This window comes from Aptenodytes forsteri, unplaced genomic scaffold (assembly GCF_000699145.1).
Source record: "Aptenodytes forsteri isolate BGI_AS27 unplaced genomic scaffold, ASM69914v1 Scaffold358, whole genome shotgun sequence".
NCBI lineage: Eukaryota > Metazoa > Chordata > Aves > Sphenisciformes > Spheniscidae > Aptenodytes > Aptenodytes forsteri.
Window position 1 is genome coordinate 249,670 of NW_008795679.1, and position 15,074 is coordinate 264,743.

The 15,074-nt window shown below is 36.4% G+C and overlaps 1 protein-coding gene across 1 annotated transcript; it reads left to right on the forward strand.

The window, feature by feature from the left end:
* The first annotated feature begins 2,871 nt into the window (after positions 1 to 2,871).
* TSPAN19 (tetraspanin 19) lies at positions 2,872 to 12,747 on the forward strand. The gene is made up of 8 exons (XM_019472970.1): positions 2,872 to 2,937; positions 3,032 to 3,104; positions 4,160 to 4,290; positions 5,575 to 5,649; positions 7,453 to 7,563; positions 10,028 to 10,171; positions 11,461 to 11,544; positions 12,673 to 12,747. The coding sequence occupies exons 1-8, from the start codon at positions 2,872 to 2,874 to the stop codon at positions 12,745 to 12,747; spliced, it is 759 nt and encodes a 252-aa protein (XP_019328515.1).
* The last annotated feature ends 2,327 nt before the right edge of the window (positions 12,748 to 15,074 follow it).

The following is a 15,074-nucleotide window of genomic DNA, read 5'->3' on the forward strand; positions in this document are numbered from 1 at the left end:
GGTCGGGGGGGACCGGCGGCTCGGCACGCCCTGCTGCCTGCGCTGTGGGCGGGGAACAAAAAATAATATTAAAAAAAAAAAAGGCACATACAAATTATTTGAGAGCTGGAGAAAATGTCCAGTCGGAGAATTAAAGACCACACAGTCCAGTCTAGCAAAAGTGATACCGGGCAGGGACGGTGCAGACAATGTAATTTTAGTGCGGAATGGTATTTACAGGGAATGCATCTGTCCCTAAAGTCTGATTAGGAATACCAAGGCGCAAAGACAGGTGTAATAGAAAAATAAGAACTGAAAGGTAAAGACAGGTTTTACATAGAAAACGGGCAGTTTTGTGAGCAATGGGAAGGATCTGCCAAGGATAGTAGGGTTTTTTCCCAGCTCCTGCCATCTTTAAAATAAACTGAGTACCTTTCTGAAAGACTTATGGATGTCAGCCACAAAATACTGGATTCAAGAGCAACCGTTTACCATTTTCTCACCGGTGTTATGGATGAATAAGACATTTAAATCTTAAAACAATGGAAACTCATCCATTTTAAATCCACCCCGCGACGTCTCGTGCTTCACAGAATCATGTAACCAGTGAACTTTTCAATGTGGTCAAGTCTTCAAGCACTGAGTCAACGTGCACTTGATACTTGTTTTGTAATGCGAGTTACGCTGTGATCATGGTGACTGAAGACCACAGGCACTGTGTCATGCATTTAGCAAACAACTTCACCAATAAAAAAGATGTTTCTGTAGGTCTGTTGCCTGTAACCAGGAAGTCAGGGCTGATCAACAGAAGAAAACTTCTCTGTTGTAAGGATGTGGTTAAGTTGGACTTCAGGAAGAAACGTATCATTATGAGACTGTGCTCTTTAAGGTAGGACGGAAATATTCAGAGCTGGTAAGGATTTTCTTGTGAAGTAACGATGTAATGTAAAATGTGCATCATTCTATAAAGATAATATTTCTATTTTTCAGATAAATAACAATCTGAATTATTATTATTAAAATGGCTCAAAGTAAAGCATTGAAACCACATACTTATTACAACAGAACTATTGCAGATGCCAGTTTTCAAGTGAAATACGTAACCGTTCAGGGTTTTTTACCAGAACAATGGAACACACCAATGTTTTAATACATTCTGGTTTTGAAAATTCTGATGAAGTTCAATTGCTCTTAAAAGTAGTGGATCTTCTTCTGGGAAAGTGAAAAACCAGTTATCTAATACAGTCCATAAGTTTACATGGTGCATTATTGACGCAAATCCACTGCGGGGCTAGTTTGAGACGCTTATTGCTTTCTTCATTCTGTGATTCAGCAACAGAAGTTTTATAATCCAGGCAATGAAGATCTTGACAGGGCAGGCAAAGCTTGTGTTTGCTGAATCTTTTCTTCTAATCAACAAATTTGATACATATGCAACATATGTTTTGTATGTAAAATAAGTTGTTAGTGCAAGATATTTTTTGACCGCAGAAGCTTCATATTTGTAATTTTTTTTCTGTTGTACAAATAAAAGACATAACTTCGTATTGTAATCAATCTGTAGGAATTCTGACAGAAGACAAGAACAATTCCTTTCAAACAAATCCTTTTGCATTAGAAAATACTTTCTGAAGAGTGTGGCTATGCTGGTTATGTTCACGCATCTGTGCATGCTTTGCACATGAGACGTGTAGGACAACTGCAGTGGGCTGCCACTGCAGAAACCGTCTTCTGACACTGCTCTTGGACTCCTTTCAGCTTGTACCATAAAGCCAGGCAGACCAAAATGCCAGAGTGTGTTTACAGAAGAGGCAAGACAGGTGAAAGGGCACATGAGGTGGGGGACAAATGTATGATTTTCACTCTGTGCAAAAATCTTGATAGGCCCATAAGATATGGTATCCAATAATGATAATAAGGATATATAAAAAGTCTTTCATCAGAGAGTTTATAGTGCTAGGGGTCTTTCCCGCTGAAATATGCTAAACTACACTCAAGATGTGAATGCCCATGTGACTTCACTGCAGTTCTGTTGAGGTTTGCAACCGTTTGCAAGGGCAATACAGTTGGTACTCGGGTTCTAACGCACACTTTGTGTGTATTTCATGAGCAGTTGCTATGGGCAGGGTCTCTGCTTGTTCTTCCATTGACTGAGTGCCCACTTGCTACTGATGACCAATGAAGTGCAGCTCTTGATTTAGTTTCATTTGAAAGGAATTCAACTTTTCACATCCTGTTACATTCTGCAGCAAAAAACGGAGGAAAAAAGTAAGTGGGTGTGACTGGGAGATTCACTTCAGAAGTATAAAGCATACTCCAGAGTTTAGTACAAGACAGTTGGTAGCACCGTTTGACAGCTGTCATGGCTTTGATAGAACTGTGTGCTGGATCGCACTGAAATCATTAGGCTGTATCTGCTATTTTCAACAAAAATTGAATCAGATCGTGTAGACAAAGGAGGGCTTATATCTTTACTATGGTTCTCCCTCTTCATTTCAGCTGGTATCCGTAATAATTAGTAAACTAATTGTATTGAAGAATATAAGGACAAGTGTATGCCAGGCTATGTAACTCTTGCCATCTCTGCAATATAAATCTTCCTACATACATGCTGCCTCCAAATGTCTTTAGTAATTAAGAAAAAAAAAGCTAAAAAAAGAAATGCACGTGTACAATATAACATTAGAGGCAACTGAGACCAGACACCATCTTGATGCTTCTGCTGTTGCCACTATTTTTTGTTCAATGTATCAGGTGACTGTTTAAATTTATAAAACATTACCTGAAGAAAATAAATCCCGTTGTAATTGATAGGCTTAGTTATATCTTTTTCATATTGAACTGAATATATGATTATATTTTCAGCTGTGATTCAAAACTGAAAACTGAAGAATGAAAATAAGGGATAAAATACTAATACAGAAGTACTACTTAAATGTCTTCAATGGAATTTTCTTGGTAAAAATTCTGTTATCTTTTTCTTATTTTGCTGCTTCAAATCATTTTTTTTAAAGTGTTTTGAATTAAAAAAATGATCCTTCTTTTTTCCCAGGCTCTGGGTCTTATGCTTTTGACATTTGGCCTGTGGCTTTTCTTTGACAGAAACAATTTATTCAGTGTGTTATGTGAGTATAAATAGAATTTTTCTTTTGTTTCAAATGATTGCAAGAAAAATCGATAGACACTGCTATAGAATTTTCTTTCACAAGGTGGCAGTATTGGATTGAAATGCGTAGGTTATTTTTTTCTGTTGTGTCTATTTTCCATCATTAGACATTATGATTATCAAAATAGGGGAAGATATATATCAGTATGTCTACAATTTATATATGATTATAATTTATACAGTTTATTTATTTCTCTTGGTGTACAGCATATAGATGAATCACTGAAATATAAATCAGCTCTATTGATCTTTTCTTTATATAATTTACCAGACTGCATTTGGCCTGCATTTAACAAGATTATAGATCCTTTAGGTGGATATTTGGGTGGAATGAACACAAGTTGGAGCTTGGGCCTCTCCATATAGATATTCCTTTTTCCCAGAGTGTCTATCAAATTGTTTCACAGAGAAGTAAGTTTTGGGTCACATAACAACATCTGTGCTCTTAAAAAGTTGTCTGCCTTGGTTGCACCAAGTTCCCAACTGGTGGGATGGGAATCATCCAATACAGTAACTCTCGGATAAAGCATTTGAGATGGAATTAATGAAAACCCCTGCTACTTTCTGTATCTACGCAAAAATGGTTAAAATGGAAAGGGGAAAGTGGCCAGTCACAAAGAGGAAGGATAGCATAGGAACTGAGTCTGGATTTAATGAGAACTGTATCTATGTTCACATAGGATTTGTACATGTGCTACTAATTTTTGGCAAACAAAAAATCTGTAAACTTCTAATTGTTCTCTGATTTCATTGTGAGTGGTTCACATTGTTCAATTGGGTATGTTCTGTTTACGTCTCATATGTTGTTACCATCCTCTGAATTTATGAAAATATGTCTTTTTCTTTCTGTGACTGTAGATAGCATAAGTAATAATACTACCCTTTTATCATTCTACTATTTCCATCCTTTCAGTAATGGCACTGCAAAAGTTTAATTGTTTTTCTGGAATAAGTTTTGTAAGTGGAAGTCTCAAAAAAAAAGAGAAGTGATACTATGAATGCATTGTGTTACAGTTTCTTCAGGTGAGAACCAGCTAGTGGCATATATTTCTTGTATGTTACTTGGAATTGGATCTGTTATTACTTTTACATCAGCCGTGGGATTCCTTGGAAGTGTTAAGGAAATGAAATGTCTACTGGTTGCAGTAAGTGTAAATCAGACTCCAACTTTCTCGTAAAATGAAAAGGAGTTTTGTGTGCATGAAAACTGTGATCCTGTCTTGATGTTGTGATTTCTACATACAGTGCTCAACAAATCTGCTGATAGAAAGATATTTTTAGATAAAGTCCTGGCTCAAATGAAATCTGAACAAAACTGAAGATCCTTCCATATTACTGCATGAATGTTTTCAATGACAAAACACTTGCAGTTTGATGCAGCAAAGTTTTTAACCACTGTATTTATTGACTTAGAGGTTTTAAGATTAATTTAGTATTGAAATTTTGCAGAGTAACTATCTCAGTATGTGCTTACATGCTTAGTGTGTGCTGAAGAAATAAAGAAAAGCCTGCCACAAAATATTGCAGGTTAAAAGCACAAATATTGAAACAGAGAGTATGATTAAAAAGCTCTTCCCTATGTAGACCTACCTGGATACTCCATATTTATATACAATTCCTGCTTTTTAAGGGAAGATCACTTTGATTTCTGAAAAATTACACTGTAACTATACATTCTTATGATCACTTTGATTACATTTTTTCCTTTGTCTTTTGTTTATTGTCACCCTTTTTGAGCAATCTGTTTTAGACTATGTGAAGGTTGAAGCGGAGAACTGTTCTACCGATTCATTTGTTAAGCACTACAAATATCAACCAGCACAGCAGTGAGAGGAGCCCAGGTGCTACAACCAGGAATCTTGTTCGTTCTTCCGTCCTGCTACTGCCCTAGGCATGTAGTGTTTGCCTCACAATTTATTAGATGATGAAAGAGGAAGAAGTGTTTCATTTCCAACTTCCATGGAAGTACCTAATATCACAGTATCTAGGTACTGTGGGTGAAAATTTGGTGTCACTGAAAATGAACAAAATCAACTATCTTTTTGTTTTGTTTGTGTGTCTTACAGCTCAAAGGAGTCCTTGACTAGGCATGAGACTTAGGTACCATGATAATTCAAACAGGAAATAATGAAATAAGAGTTTTCTTCAGTGGAGCACAGCTGCTTAACAGCAGCTTTTGCTCTTCACTTCCAAGAAAGTTATGGCTTTGTCTTTAAGCCCAAAACAGTGAGTTGTGCTTTGCTTGAAGCCTGCCTCTTGGACTATGTTGTCACTTTCTGAGGTTTTCCAGGAAAAAATATTTCTTATTTTTGTTGGAAGAACTCTAAATAATAGTCATGAAGGACTATAAATGAGCTTCTGGAATTTTTTTATTGCATTGCTCACTTGTTCAATATTATGTTTATACATAATTTGGGTTTCTTTTTCAGTATATGAGTGTTCAGATCCTGGTGTTTGTTACCCAGATGGCAATATCAGTGCTGATATTTGTGAAGAAAGAAGAGGTATGTAAATAAATTATGTGAGACTGCTGATAATTTCAAAATAGCTTCTTGCAATTAATTAAAAAAATTCTAATAGTTCTCACTGTATGCTGTATCACCATTTGTTTGAACTTGAGTATTCTACACGTCTACACATCATAGAAGAAGGTATGGAAAAGTTAATTTGAGGAATTCAGTGTGGTTCAATAGTTGTAAAAGAGAATGCATGGAAATATATTTCCAGTTTCTCCTCTGCAACAAAACATACTCCTCCTGTTCAGGAATGTGGAATCAACAGTGTAAGGGACAGCTTTATTCCTTTTTGAGGGATGACCCAGAAAGTCCCTCTTTCCGGGACATCAGCAGAAGTAGGAGAAAGCATTAGATGCTAACCTGTGTCTGCTAGCAGGTGATAACAGTAGTGCGCTGTGCAATTGATAGTAGGAGTCATTGGTATCATGGCATGCAAAGTATGCTAATGAATTACTAATTTTATTGTTTGAGCCTGTATCTTAGGTCCAAGTAGAGTTCTAATATAAGGAATATGTGTCTTTGCTTTTAACAACAGGAAGCAACAATAAATACCAACATAGCTGTTGTCACTAGTAACTGTACTGCTTTGAAACTTTATTCAGTCATTTATTTTTCTACATATAGCAACTCCAATAGCTTGAGCACTCCTCACATTATTATATGGAAGGTAATCTGTACTGAATCCATACTGGTCTGGCCGCCTCCCTATATACCATAATTCCAAAATCCATGGTTTGAGAAAACCTCCCATGACACTGGTCTCATAAGGTTCATACAGTTCTCCAAATCCTGCTGCTGTTCAGGCAGAGTACACCACAAATAAATTAGTTTTCCTCCATCAAACTGAATCTGTATCATCAAGATTTCTTCATGAAATGTTAATTTATAATGATGGAGTCCTCCCTGTTTTATATGATGGTTTTACATATCGAAAGATTTGAACTGTCAGGAATGATGCATTCTGGAGTCAGCTATTTGTGCTAGGAAAATTGGTTGAAAGATCACAGTTAAATTTATATCAACTGTAATTGCACTTGATCTTAACCTTAATTAATTGTTGCTGAAGTATAATAAATGATGGTAACATCATCATTCACTGTGCAAGCTTTTGAATTTTGTTTTTAGGATGGCTGTAGCAAGGGGAGTGAGTTGGAGAAGCCTCATTTTTTTCTTGTTTTGTAACGAAACCTTTCAGTGGCCTAGGAGTTCTCCTCTGCATATATTCCCTGCTACACTCTCTATAATCGCGCTCTTTGTGATCAGCTCGTCCACTTCAATTACTGTTGAAGGTGTATTTTAACAGTCTCTGCAAACATGCCTAATCTAGGTCCAACATGAGCTGCTAACTCCCCTAGCCCAAAGCAGTACATGTCTGCTACACCAGGCTGTATGGTGCTCACACAAGTTTGTATCACATTAGGTGTAGTATTATTATATGGTGCCGTGCTTATTAAAAATGTGAGGTAGGATTTAGTATTTCACGACAGATCAGGTGTATCTAAGCTATGTTCCCTGGCTCTTCTGACTCCGTTTGGGCTAATCACCTTGTGTCTGCCTGTGCTATGTATGTGATTTGGGGCATTTCATTTATCTTTCCCTTTTGCTTTCAACTTTCCCATTAGTGCAATGGCTATGACATGTCTTAGATCATATTTGGCAAATTGATTAGAATGCTGCTGCTTGCAAGTAACCCTTCAAGAAACCTGAATATCAATAAAAGATCAAGGATTGTACTATCCATCCACACTCATCAATATGCATATACAAAATGCTATAAATATTTATGAACAGGTCCACAATCAATGGAACAACAGAATTGATGAAGTTATTTCTGAATATGGGAATGAGAGTCTGGCTGAGCAGGAACCTGTGTGGAACATTCTGAATGCTGTGCAGCACAATGTAAGAAAAAACACCCACAAAATATCATCACCAAAAATACTGCATCAACCAAAAAATGTTTATACTAATCAGAACTTAGTTTAAAAAAACAACTCCTTTAGTAAAGGATTAATTTTTCAAGATCCGCTGCTAATATCTGACGTGGGTGGGCAGATTACTTGCTGTTATATGGATTATTCTGTATAAGATTAGGCTTTTGAAGGACTTGTCAATGTATGTAGGAGCAGACAGTTGTGGTCACTGAAGTTTTTTGCAGCTGAAAAAACTGATGGGTTTCCTAATATCTTCGACAGTGCTAGGTATGATAAAACACTTGGTCTGCTCAGGTCTCAAGACTGATCTGAACCATGGACAAGCAGAGATGCTATGAGGTCAAAGCAGAGCTCCTACTGTGAGAGCATTTGAATAAGTATTGCACTGAGACTCTCAGAAATAATGCTTAAATCCTCAAATGAGCTTGCAAATCAATACTTTCAGCACACATACTTAATTATTAATCATAATAATTTTTGTGGCCTGGCAGCATGTAATTTGTTTCCTTTTTCAGAAAAGTCCTTTGAAGCATTTGTATGGGATCAATTATTTTGGAAGTTGTTAGCAATGTTTTTGACCAGTGGCCCTTCAGATTAATTCTGCGTCATGAGCTTTTAATTACAAACACTACTGCTTAACAGTTTAGTATGGTTTAATATGCTTCTGTAGACCAGCTGTGAGTCCCTTAGTATGACTTTTTGCAGAGGCGAGTTCTATAGTTCTTCACAAATGTTGAAGATAATTTATGATTCCAGATAACTCACAAAGCATGTATGTCTAGACTCAAGATTACAAATGCATTTATAATGTATATTTCAAATCTGTTCTTTGAAAATCCAGTCTTCTCTCATTGCATTCGTGATTTCTCTAGTGATTAATGGTGACCTCATTATGTCAATGGTGCAGCTAGACTATGTGCTGGCATACTTGAGCTCAGTTTCATTGAACTGTTGTGGGAGCACAGATTTCAGCAAAGTTACCTACCCACCACCTACTCTGGTGGGCATGTTTAAATTGTGGCATATCTGAGAGTCCTGTGGATATTTTGCTGTTGGTACCTTAGACAGATAAAATGATATTAAATCTGCCAGGGTAAACTGTAATCACACTTTTGAATGAAAACTGCCATCCCCAAGTCTTGTGTTACATGCTTCCAGCTCTTTTCAATATCATCGGCATCTGCCATGAGAAAAATAAAAAGCCTAAGATCATGAATAGTATTAGAGAAGAACTAGATTTTTATATATTCGTGGCAAAATTTAGTGTACTGCTTAAAGCTGGTGATTTTTTTAACTGAACTTATAGGGTTGTTGAAATTGAATGTTTTTATGGAGAAAGGGCAGTTTTGGCTAAATTATCTAATTTTTCAAAGTTTAGAAGTGGTATATTTTGGATTGACTCTTCAACACCAAAATTAGATGCTTTTGTTTAGCATCTCTAAGCCAAAATATGGCAGACTTTTGTCCCACAAAAAAAACCCCAAAACCTACAACGAAACCAACCATTTCTGAAGTTTCATCCTGATTCAGAATGAAAAACTGCTTGAATTTCCTTACATGACAAGAATTCCATTCTCCAAGCTGTTTGATGGCTTGGTTTTGTTTTGTGTTACTGGTATTGAAATAGATTATTGGGAAGAGCTAGCTGACAATCTGTTTGAACAGGGCACAGTATTTGCTTTGTGCTTTGAGTTTGAGCTATCTGTTCACAAGAGATCAATTGCTGCTAAAACACAAGTTGGAATAGGGAGACTTTCTAAAGATCTCTTGCTAAGAGCGGAGAATTCTTGCAAATACGACATTAGAAGTGACAAAGGAATAACTAAAAAAGTTTTCAAAATCTCATCCTTATTTAAGTTCCTAGATTAGAGTAAAACAGTGTGTTTTTAATTTTATTTATTAAAATATGTTTTATAGAATCTGTCCCCATTTACTGCATTCATTATGAAACAACATTCATTATGTTGTTTCCAATAATGTATTGTTTTCTTTCTTCTTTTTTTGTGCTTCACAGTGAGCACATCCTTAATATAGCTTACTGCTTACACACAATTTCAACACTGAATTTACTTTGGAAGGTTAAGGGGGATAGTCAAAATGTTTTGCTTTAATTTGGGTTTGTAATTCTTTTTTTTTCCTATTTACATATGTTCTAGAATAATTTAGAATCTAAAAGAAAGTTCCTTTTAAAAGTATATTCTAATATCATATCCTTCTTAAACCTGTACTATCCAGTGCATATCATGGGAAATTATACATACACAAGGGTGAAACATCCCCTGCAGAAACCTCTCTCTACTGAATACAGAGGAAAACTATGTAGCTAATTTAATCAACTAAATCAAATACCTAGCACTGGTTGGGGTGGAAATTCCTCTGTGTGACAGTCTTTACAGGTGTTGGAGTTACAAGTTACAGGATTTATATTCTAGATGGAATGCTGTGGAAGATACAATGTCACACAGTGGGAAAGGAATAAAAACAAGGAAAATCGTACTCAGATCCCATGTTCATGCATAAAATCTAGTCTGAAGAAATGGTTTTGTGATGTCCCGAGGGATTCAACATACAGCATGGTAAGAAATAACAAACATGTCTCAAAGAATGTAACTTTTGCTACTAAACGGTCTTTGGAAAAAAAATACAAAATGTGTTTTCCACCAAGACTTGGCTTACAAATGCCAAAGTATTAATAATATTCATTGTTTTGTCTTTGGTCACTCTGAAGTGACCTTTTACTCATTAGGTGTCAGTCATATAGGCAGTTCTAAATTAATGATATTTCAAGAAAACAGGAGTTGTGAATATCACAGATCAGTATCACAGGGACAGTTAGTAGTGGTTTAAGAAGTAGTAAGCATCTTGGCATTCAGAAATCCATGCTGTGCAAATCAATGATGACAATGGAAAGTGACAGTATATAAAAAGTATACAGTACCTTTTCCACTAGCAATTACTATTCATTACTTACAGAATGTCAGCAACGTCTCCACCTGTTTCTATTATCTGTTGCCATAGCTTCTTCAGTACTTCACAGGATAAGAGGACTGAGCAAGGCATTGATACACGAGATGTGTTTCCTGAGACCAGTTCATGTTAGCATTTACTTGTCTTGAGATCAAGTTTGCATAGGACCATCGGATATTATCAACCTGATAATAGAAAACTGGAGCAAAGTGATACATATTATGCTCTTCTATAAACCCTCCAGTGTTAATAGGACTATCCAATGAGAACAAAAATTCAGTGGGCAAAGGTTGTTTCTTGACAATACAGGGCAATAAATAATAGAAAGGATGTTGTCAAATAGCATCTGGTATTGTCTTCCTTCACTCATTGGTTTGGAATTGTTCCCTGTTTTTACAAACCCTTGTCATTATTAAAAGATCACTTCAAAATACAGAAAACATTTATTTTTATGTTTTATTGTGTTTATAGCTATTTTAAGCTATGTAATAATTGACAATTTATTTTAAAAAGCAATATAATAAGAATAATCTGTGATCTGGAAGATACGCACATCCATTTCAGGATGTGTAATGTATGAGAATCAGTGAAAACTTGAAAATATTCTTTCAAGCACTTACTTATAAGGTAGTCTCTCAGTTATACTCACACAAAAGCAAGTTCCCTTCTGATTAAGAACAATCTGTTTAGTTCAGATAATTTTTAAAATGTTGTAGCTAACTCTCCACAGTACACATTACTGATGTATTTGTTTTCTGACAAGTAAATATCAGAAGCCATCATAACATGCAGAAAGTTCTATTCTATATATTTTAAAAGTATGTTGTTATAAAGATGCAATATGAATTCAAAAGTTGAAATTTTTTTTCTTGAAATCTGTTCATCTGTACTTGCTTAGGGATGTGAAGAATATTTAAATACATGGTTTGAAAACAATGTTTTGATCTTAACTGCAATTACTATCAGCCTGCTAATTACACAGGTAAGAGTACTTTTAAGCAAAAAAATCACAAAATACTGATATTTTGCTGGGGGTAAAAATCAATTCAGTGCCATTTGGTTTTGGCACGCTCTCCAAAATTTTGTAAAGCTTTCTATCAATTTTAATTAGAAGTAAGATAAAGCAGTGTTTACCAACAAACTCCCATATATTCAAGCACCGTCACAAAGATCAAGCACTGTTTACCAACAAACTCCCATATATTCAAGCACCGTCACAGATGTTGGTGTCTGAAGTTTCTTGAATGAAATATTTGACCTGACTTGTGAAAGCAAACAGCATTGCAAGGACAGGAAACAGGTGAAGAGAATGTAAAATCTGTGGAGCAAAAGACCTCTTTTGTTCTCTATTTGTACAGAAGCTAGTCCATGAATATGCTAAATGAAACAATACAAAATAATGAAACTGCTCCCCCCACATATCTATGAGAAAATTTTATTGGGTAAAATGGAATAAAGCTTTCAATATCAAAACAAAATCGTATGAATAATGGCAGCAAGAATTGATTGTTCACTCCACAGACACCCTGAAGGTTGAGTACCATCAAGCAGGCAGCAGAATTTTTTATAATATCTAAAATCATGAGGTTGAAAATGAGATTAGTTCATTTTTACTCAGAGAATTAAAAGTATGACCTATTTTACCTCTTACATATGTAGTACCTTCCCATAGAGGTATGTAGTAAAAACATTCCGGCTATGTAATGTATGTGATCCTCACTAGCAAAGTACAGAAGTGTCTCATGATCTTCAATGTACTATCGTTGACACCTTCTTGTCCAGGTGGGAAAGAGCTGTTATCCTCATTCAAGAGCTTAAGGTCCAGATTCATAGGGCACTGAAACACTTAACTGAATTGTGTGCCACTCAAAATCGATTTCAAGATACTTCTGTGGATGTGGGCCCGAGTGACTTGCTGGAGGTCACACAGCAAGCCTGTGGCAGAGCAGAGAATTCAGATGTGTCTTCAGGCACATGTTGTGATCATTCTCCTTTATATCCTTCTATGTTGTCATTCAGAGCAGCCAGGTTAACAGTCAGATTGACTCTGTCATGAGTGAATATCAACACTTTCTTTGTTGTTTTTAACTCACCTTTTTTCCTTTCTCAGATATTTTTGATCACACTAACTGGTCAGCTATTTAGAAACATTAGAAAGAATAACATTTGGCCAAATGAATCATGAAGTCTTCTGAGCATTGCTGTAGTGCAAGAATTATCTGATCTGTGCCTGTGACAGTCAACGAAATTACTTCCACTAAAATTTGGATCGGGCTCTACTTATGGTAATCACTAGGATATTCATGTTTGGGCTTTAATATGTTTGTTTATTGTTCATGGCTGTGGATGTGGCAGTATGCTACAAAATTATGTGTGTTAAAGTCTGAAGTACTATGCCATTTACTAGCTGGTTAATAAAACTTCCTGATAAGCTGAATATTAGTTTCCTGAATCTCCAGAACAACTTGTTCAGAGTGTTGTAAATAGTACTGTATAGTATACCACACTTTGATACAGAATGAACCCTTTATCAGGTTCAGTCAAGAAACACATTTACTAAACCTTACTGATACTTCTTTAGACCTTTACCTTGCCTTCCAGTCCTTCTCTGTTTTGTCCTTGTCTGTTGTGCAATTTAATCTCCAAAAATTTCACCAAGTCTTACAAATATTGGACTCTTATCAGCTCTTTTCCAAGAAGTGTTGTCGTAAACATCTTTCATTCTTGCTGAATGGTTCTTAGCATTCATTTAATCAAATGGCTTCAGTGGTTTAGGTGGAGTAAGCTTGAAACCCTAAAACATTCTTTATCCTCTGAGCAGTGAGGTGACCTGAAATATCTTGAGGAAAGCAGAGGAAGGCATGGTATTACCAGTGTAGGTGGTAGCATTGTTAATTATTTTTTGTCTAAAACTTCCCATTTCAGTAATCCATTTTCTGATGCTTATAAATTTGGTAACTTCTTTTTATTTAGTCTAAAAAATTCCCATTTCAAGTGCCTGCCACAGGCTGAATTTCTTATTTAGAGAACTTCAAATAAAAGAAATGTATCAATTTAGAGATGAACGGCATGCTTGGAACAGAATCTGAATTCCAAACTTGTATTTTTTGTTCTGCCACCAGCAAAAATCTAAGGAACACAGCGATGAAGTCTCTCATCCCACACAAAGGTTTATCTGCATTAAGAATGGCAGATACCTGTTACCTTGATGTCTGTGACGTTTTAAGAGGTTTTAATCTTGTTATTGATGTAATTCAGTCTGAGAATACAATCTGAGGAGGATATTAAATAATAATAAATAAACAATAGGTTTTTCATTATTCATTTTGCAGTTTACAGAGTACTTCAGAAAATTAAGATCAAGAATCTGAATTTTAGTTCATAAATATCATTCTAAAATATAAAGATAATCTAACAACTGTAACAAACATTACGTTTAAAAATACCAACAATCTGGTAACATAACAGAAGCTACTTTTTCATTAGAAAGTAGATCCATTTCATTGAATAGGTCTGTGATACAGAGCAGGATATAACAACTATTTTTCACTTACTTTTTTCCATGCATCTAATATTCAACGTGGAAACTAAATACAGAATCGTAGAACCATACAGTAATATGGACATCTGGGGACTACATTGTCCAGTCCCCTGCTCAAAGCAGGTCCACTTAGATCAGGTTGTTCAAAGCCATGTCCAGGTGAGTGTTGAATATCTCCAGGGATGGAGATTCCACAATCTCTCTGGGCAACCTCTTCCAGTGTTTGACCACCCTCACAGTGAGAATCTTTTTCCTTACATAGGACTGGAACTTCTCATGTCACAGCTTGTGCCCTTTGCCTCTTGAACTACCACTGTGCGCCTCTGAGAAGAGTTGGCTCCATCTTTTCCACTCCTTCTCAATATGTAGTTGAAGCCAGCATTAAGATCTCCCCTTAAGCTTCTCTCTTCCAAGCAGAGCAAACCCAGTTCTCTCAGCGTCTCCTCCTATGTCATGTGCTCTGGACTGCTAACTATTTTGGGGTTCCTCTGCTGGAACTGCTGCAGTACGCCAATGTCTTTCTAGTACTGGGGAGCACAGGACTTGATGCAGTGCTTGAGATATGGTCTCACTAGAGAAGAACAATCATTTCCCTCAGCCTGCTGACTGCAAACCTGCTAATACAGCCCAGGATGTAGCTGGCCTCCTCTGCTGTGAGGGCACACTGGTGACTCATGTTCAATTTGTTTTCTAGCAGGAGCCCCAGGTACTTTCTGCAAATGTGCATTATCCCCATTTGGTCCCCTGTCCTGGTTTCAGCAGGGATAGAGTTAATTTCCTTCCTAGTAGCTGGTACAGTGCTGTGTTTTGGATTTAGGGTGAGAACAATGTTGATAACACACCGATGTTTTAGTTGTTGCTAGGTAATGCTTACACTAGTCAAGGACTTTTCAGCTTCCCATGCTCTACTGACTGAACAGGCTGGAGGTGCACAAGAAGCTGGGAGGGGGCACAGCCAGGACAGCTGACCC

What these genes read in the sequence shown, in the direction of transcription:
- TSPAN19 (XM_019472970.1), top strand. Translation starts at nt 2,872, where the DNA reads ATGAAAATAAGGGATAAAATACTAATACAGAAGTACTACTTAAATGTC. An exon ending in CAATTTATTCAGTGTGTTAT is followed by an intron (nt 3,105 to 4,159) that starts GTGAGTATAAAT and finishes ATTGTGTTACAG; the next exon opens with TTTCTTCAGGTGAGAACCAG. An exon ending in TGAATGCTGTGCAGCACAAT is followed by an intron (nt 7,564 to 10,027) that starts GTAAGAAAAAAC and finishes TTTATATTCTAG; the next exon opens with ATGGAATGCTGTGGAAGATA.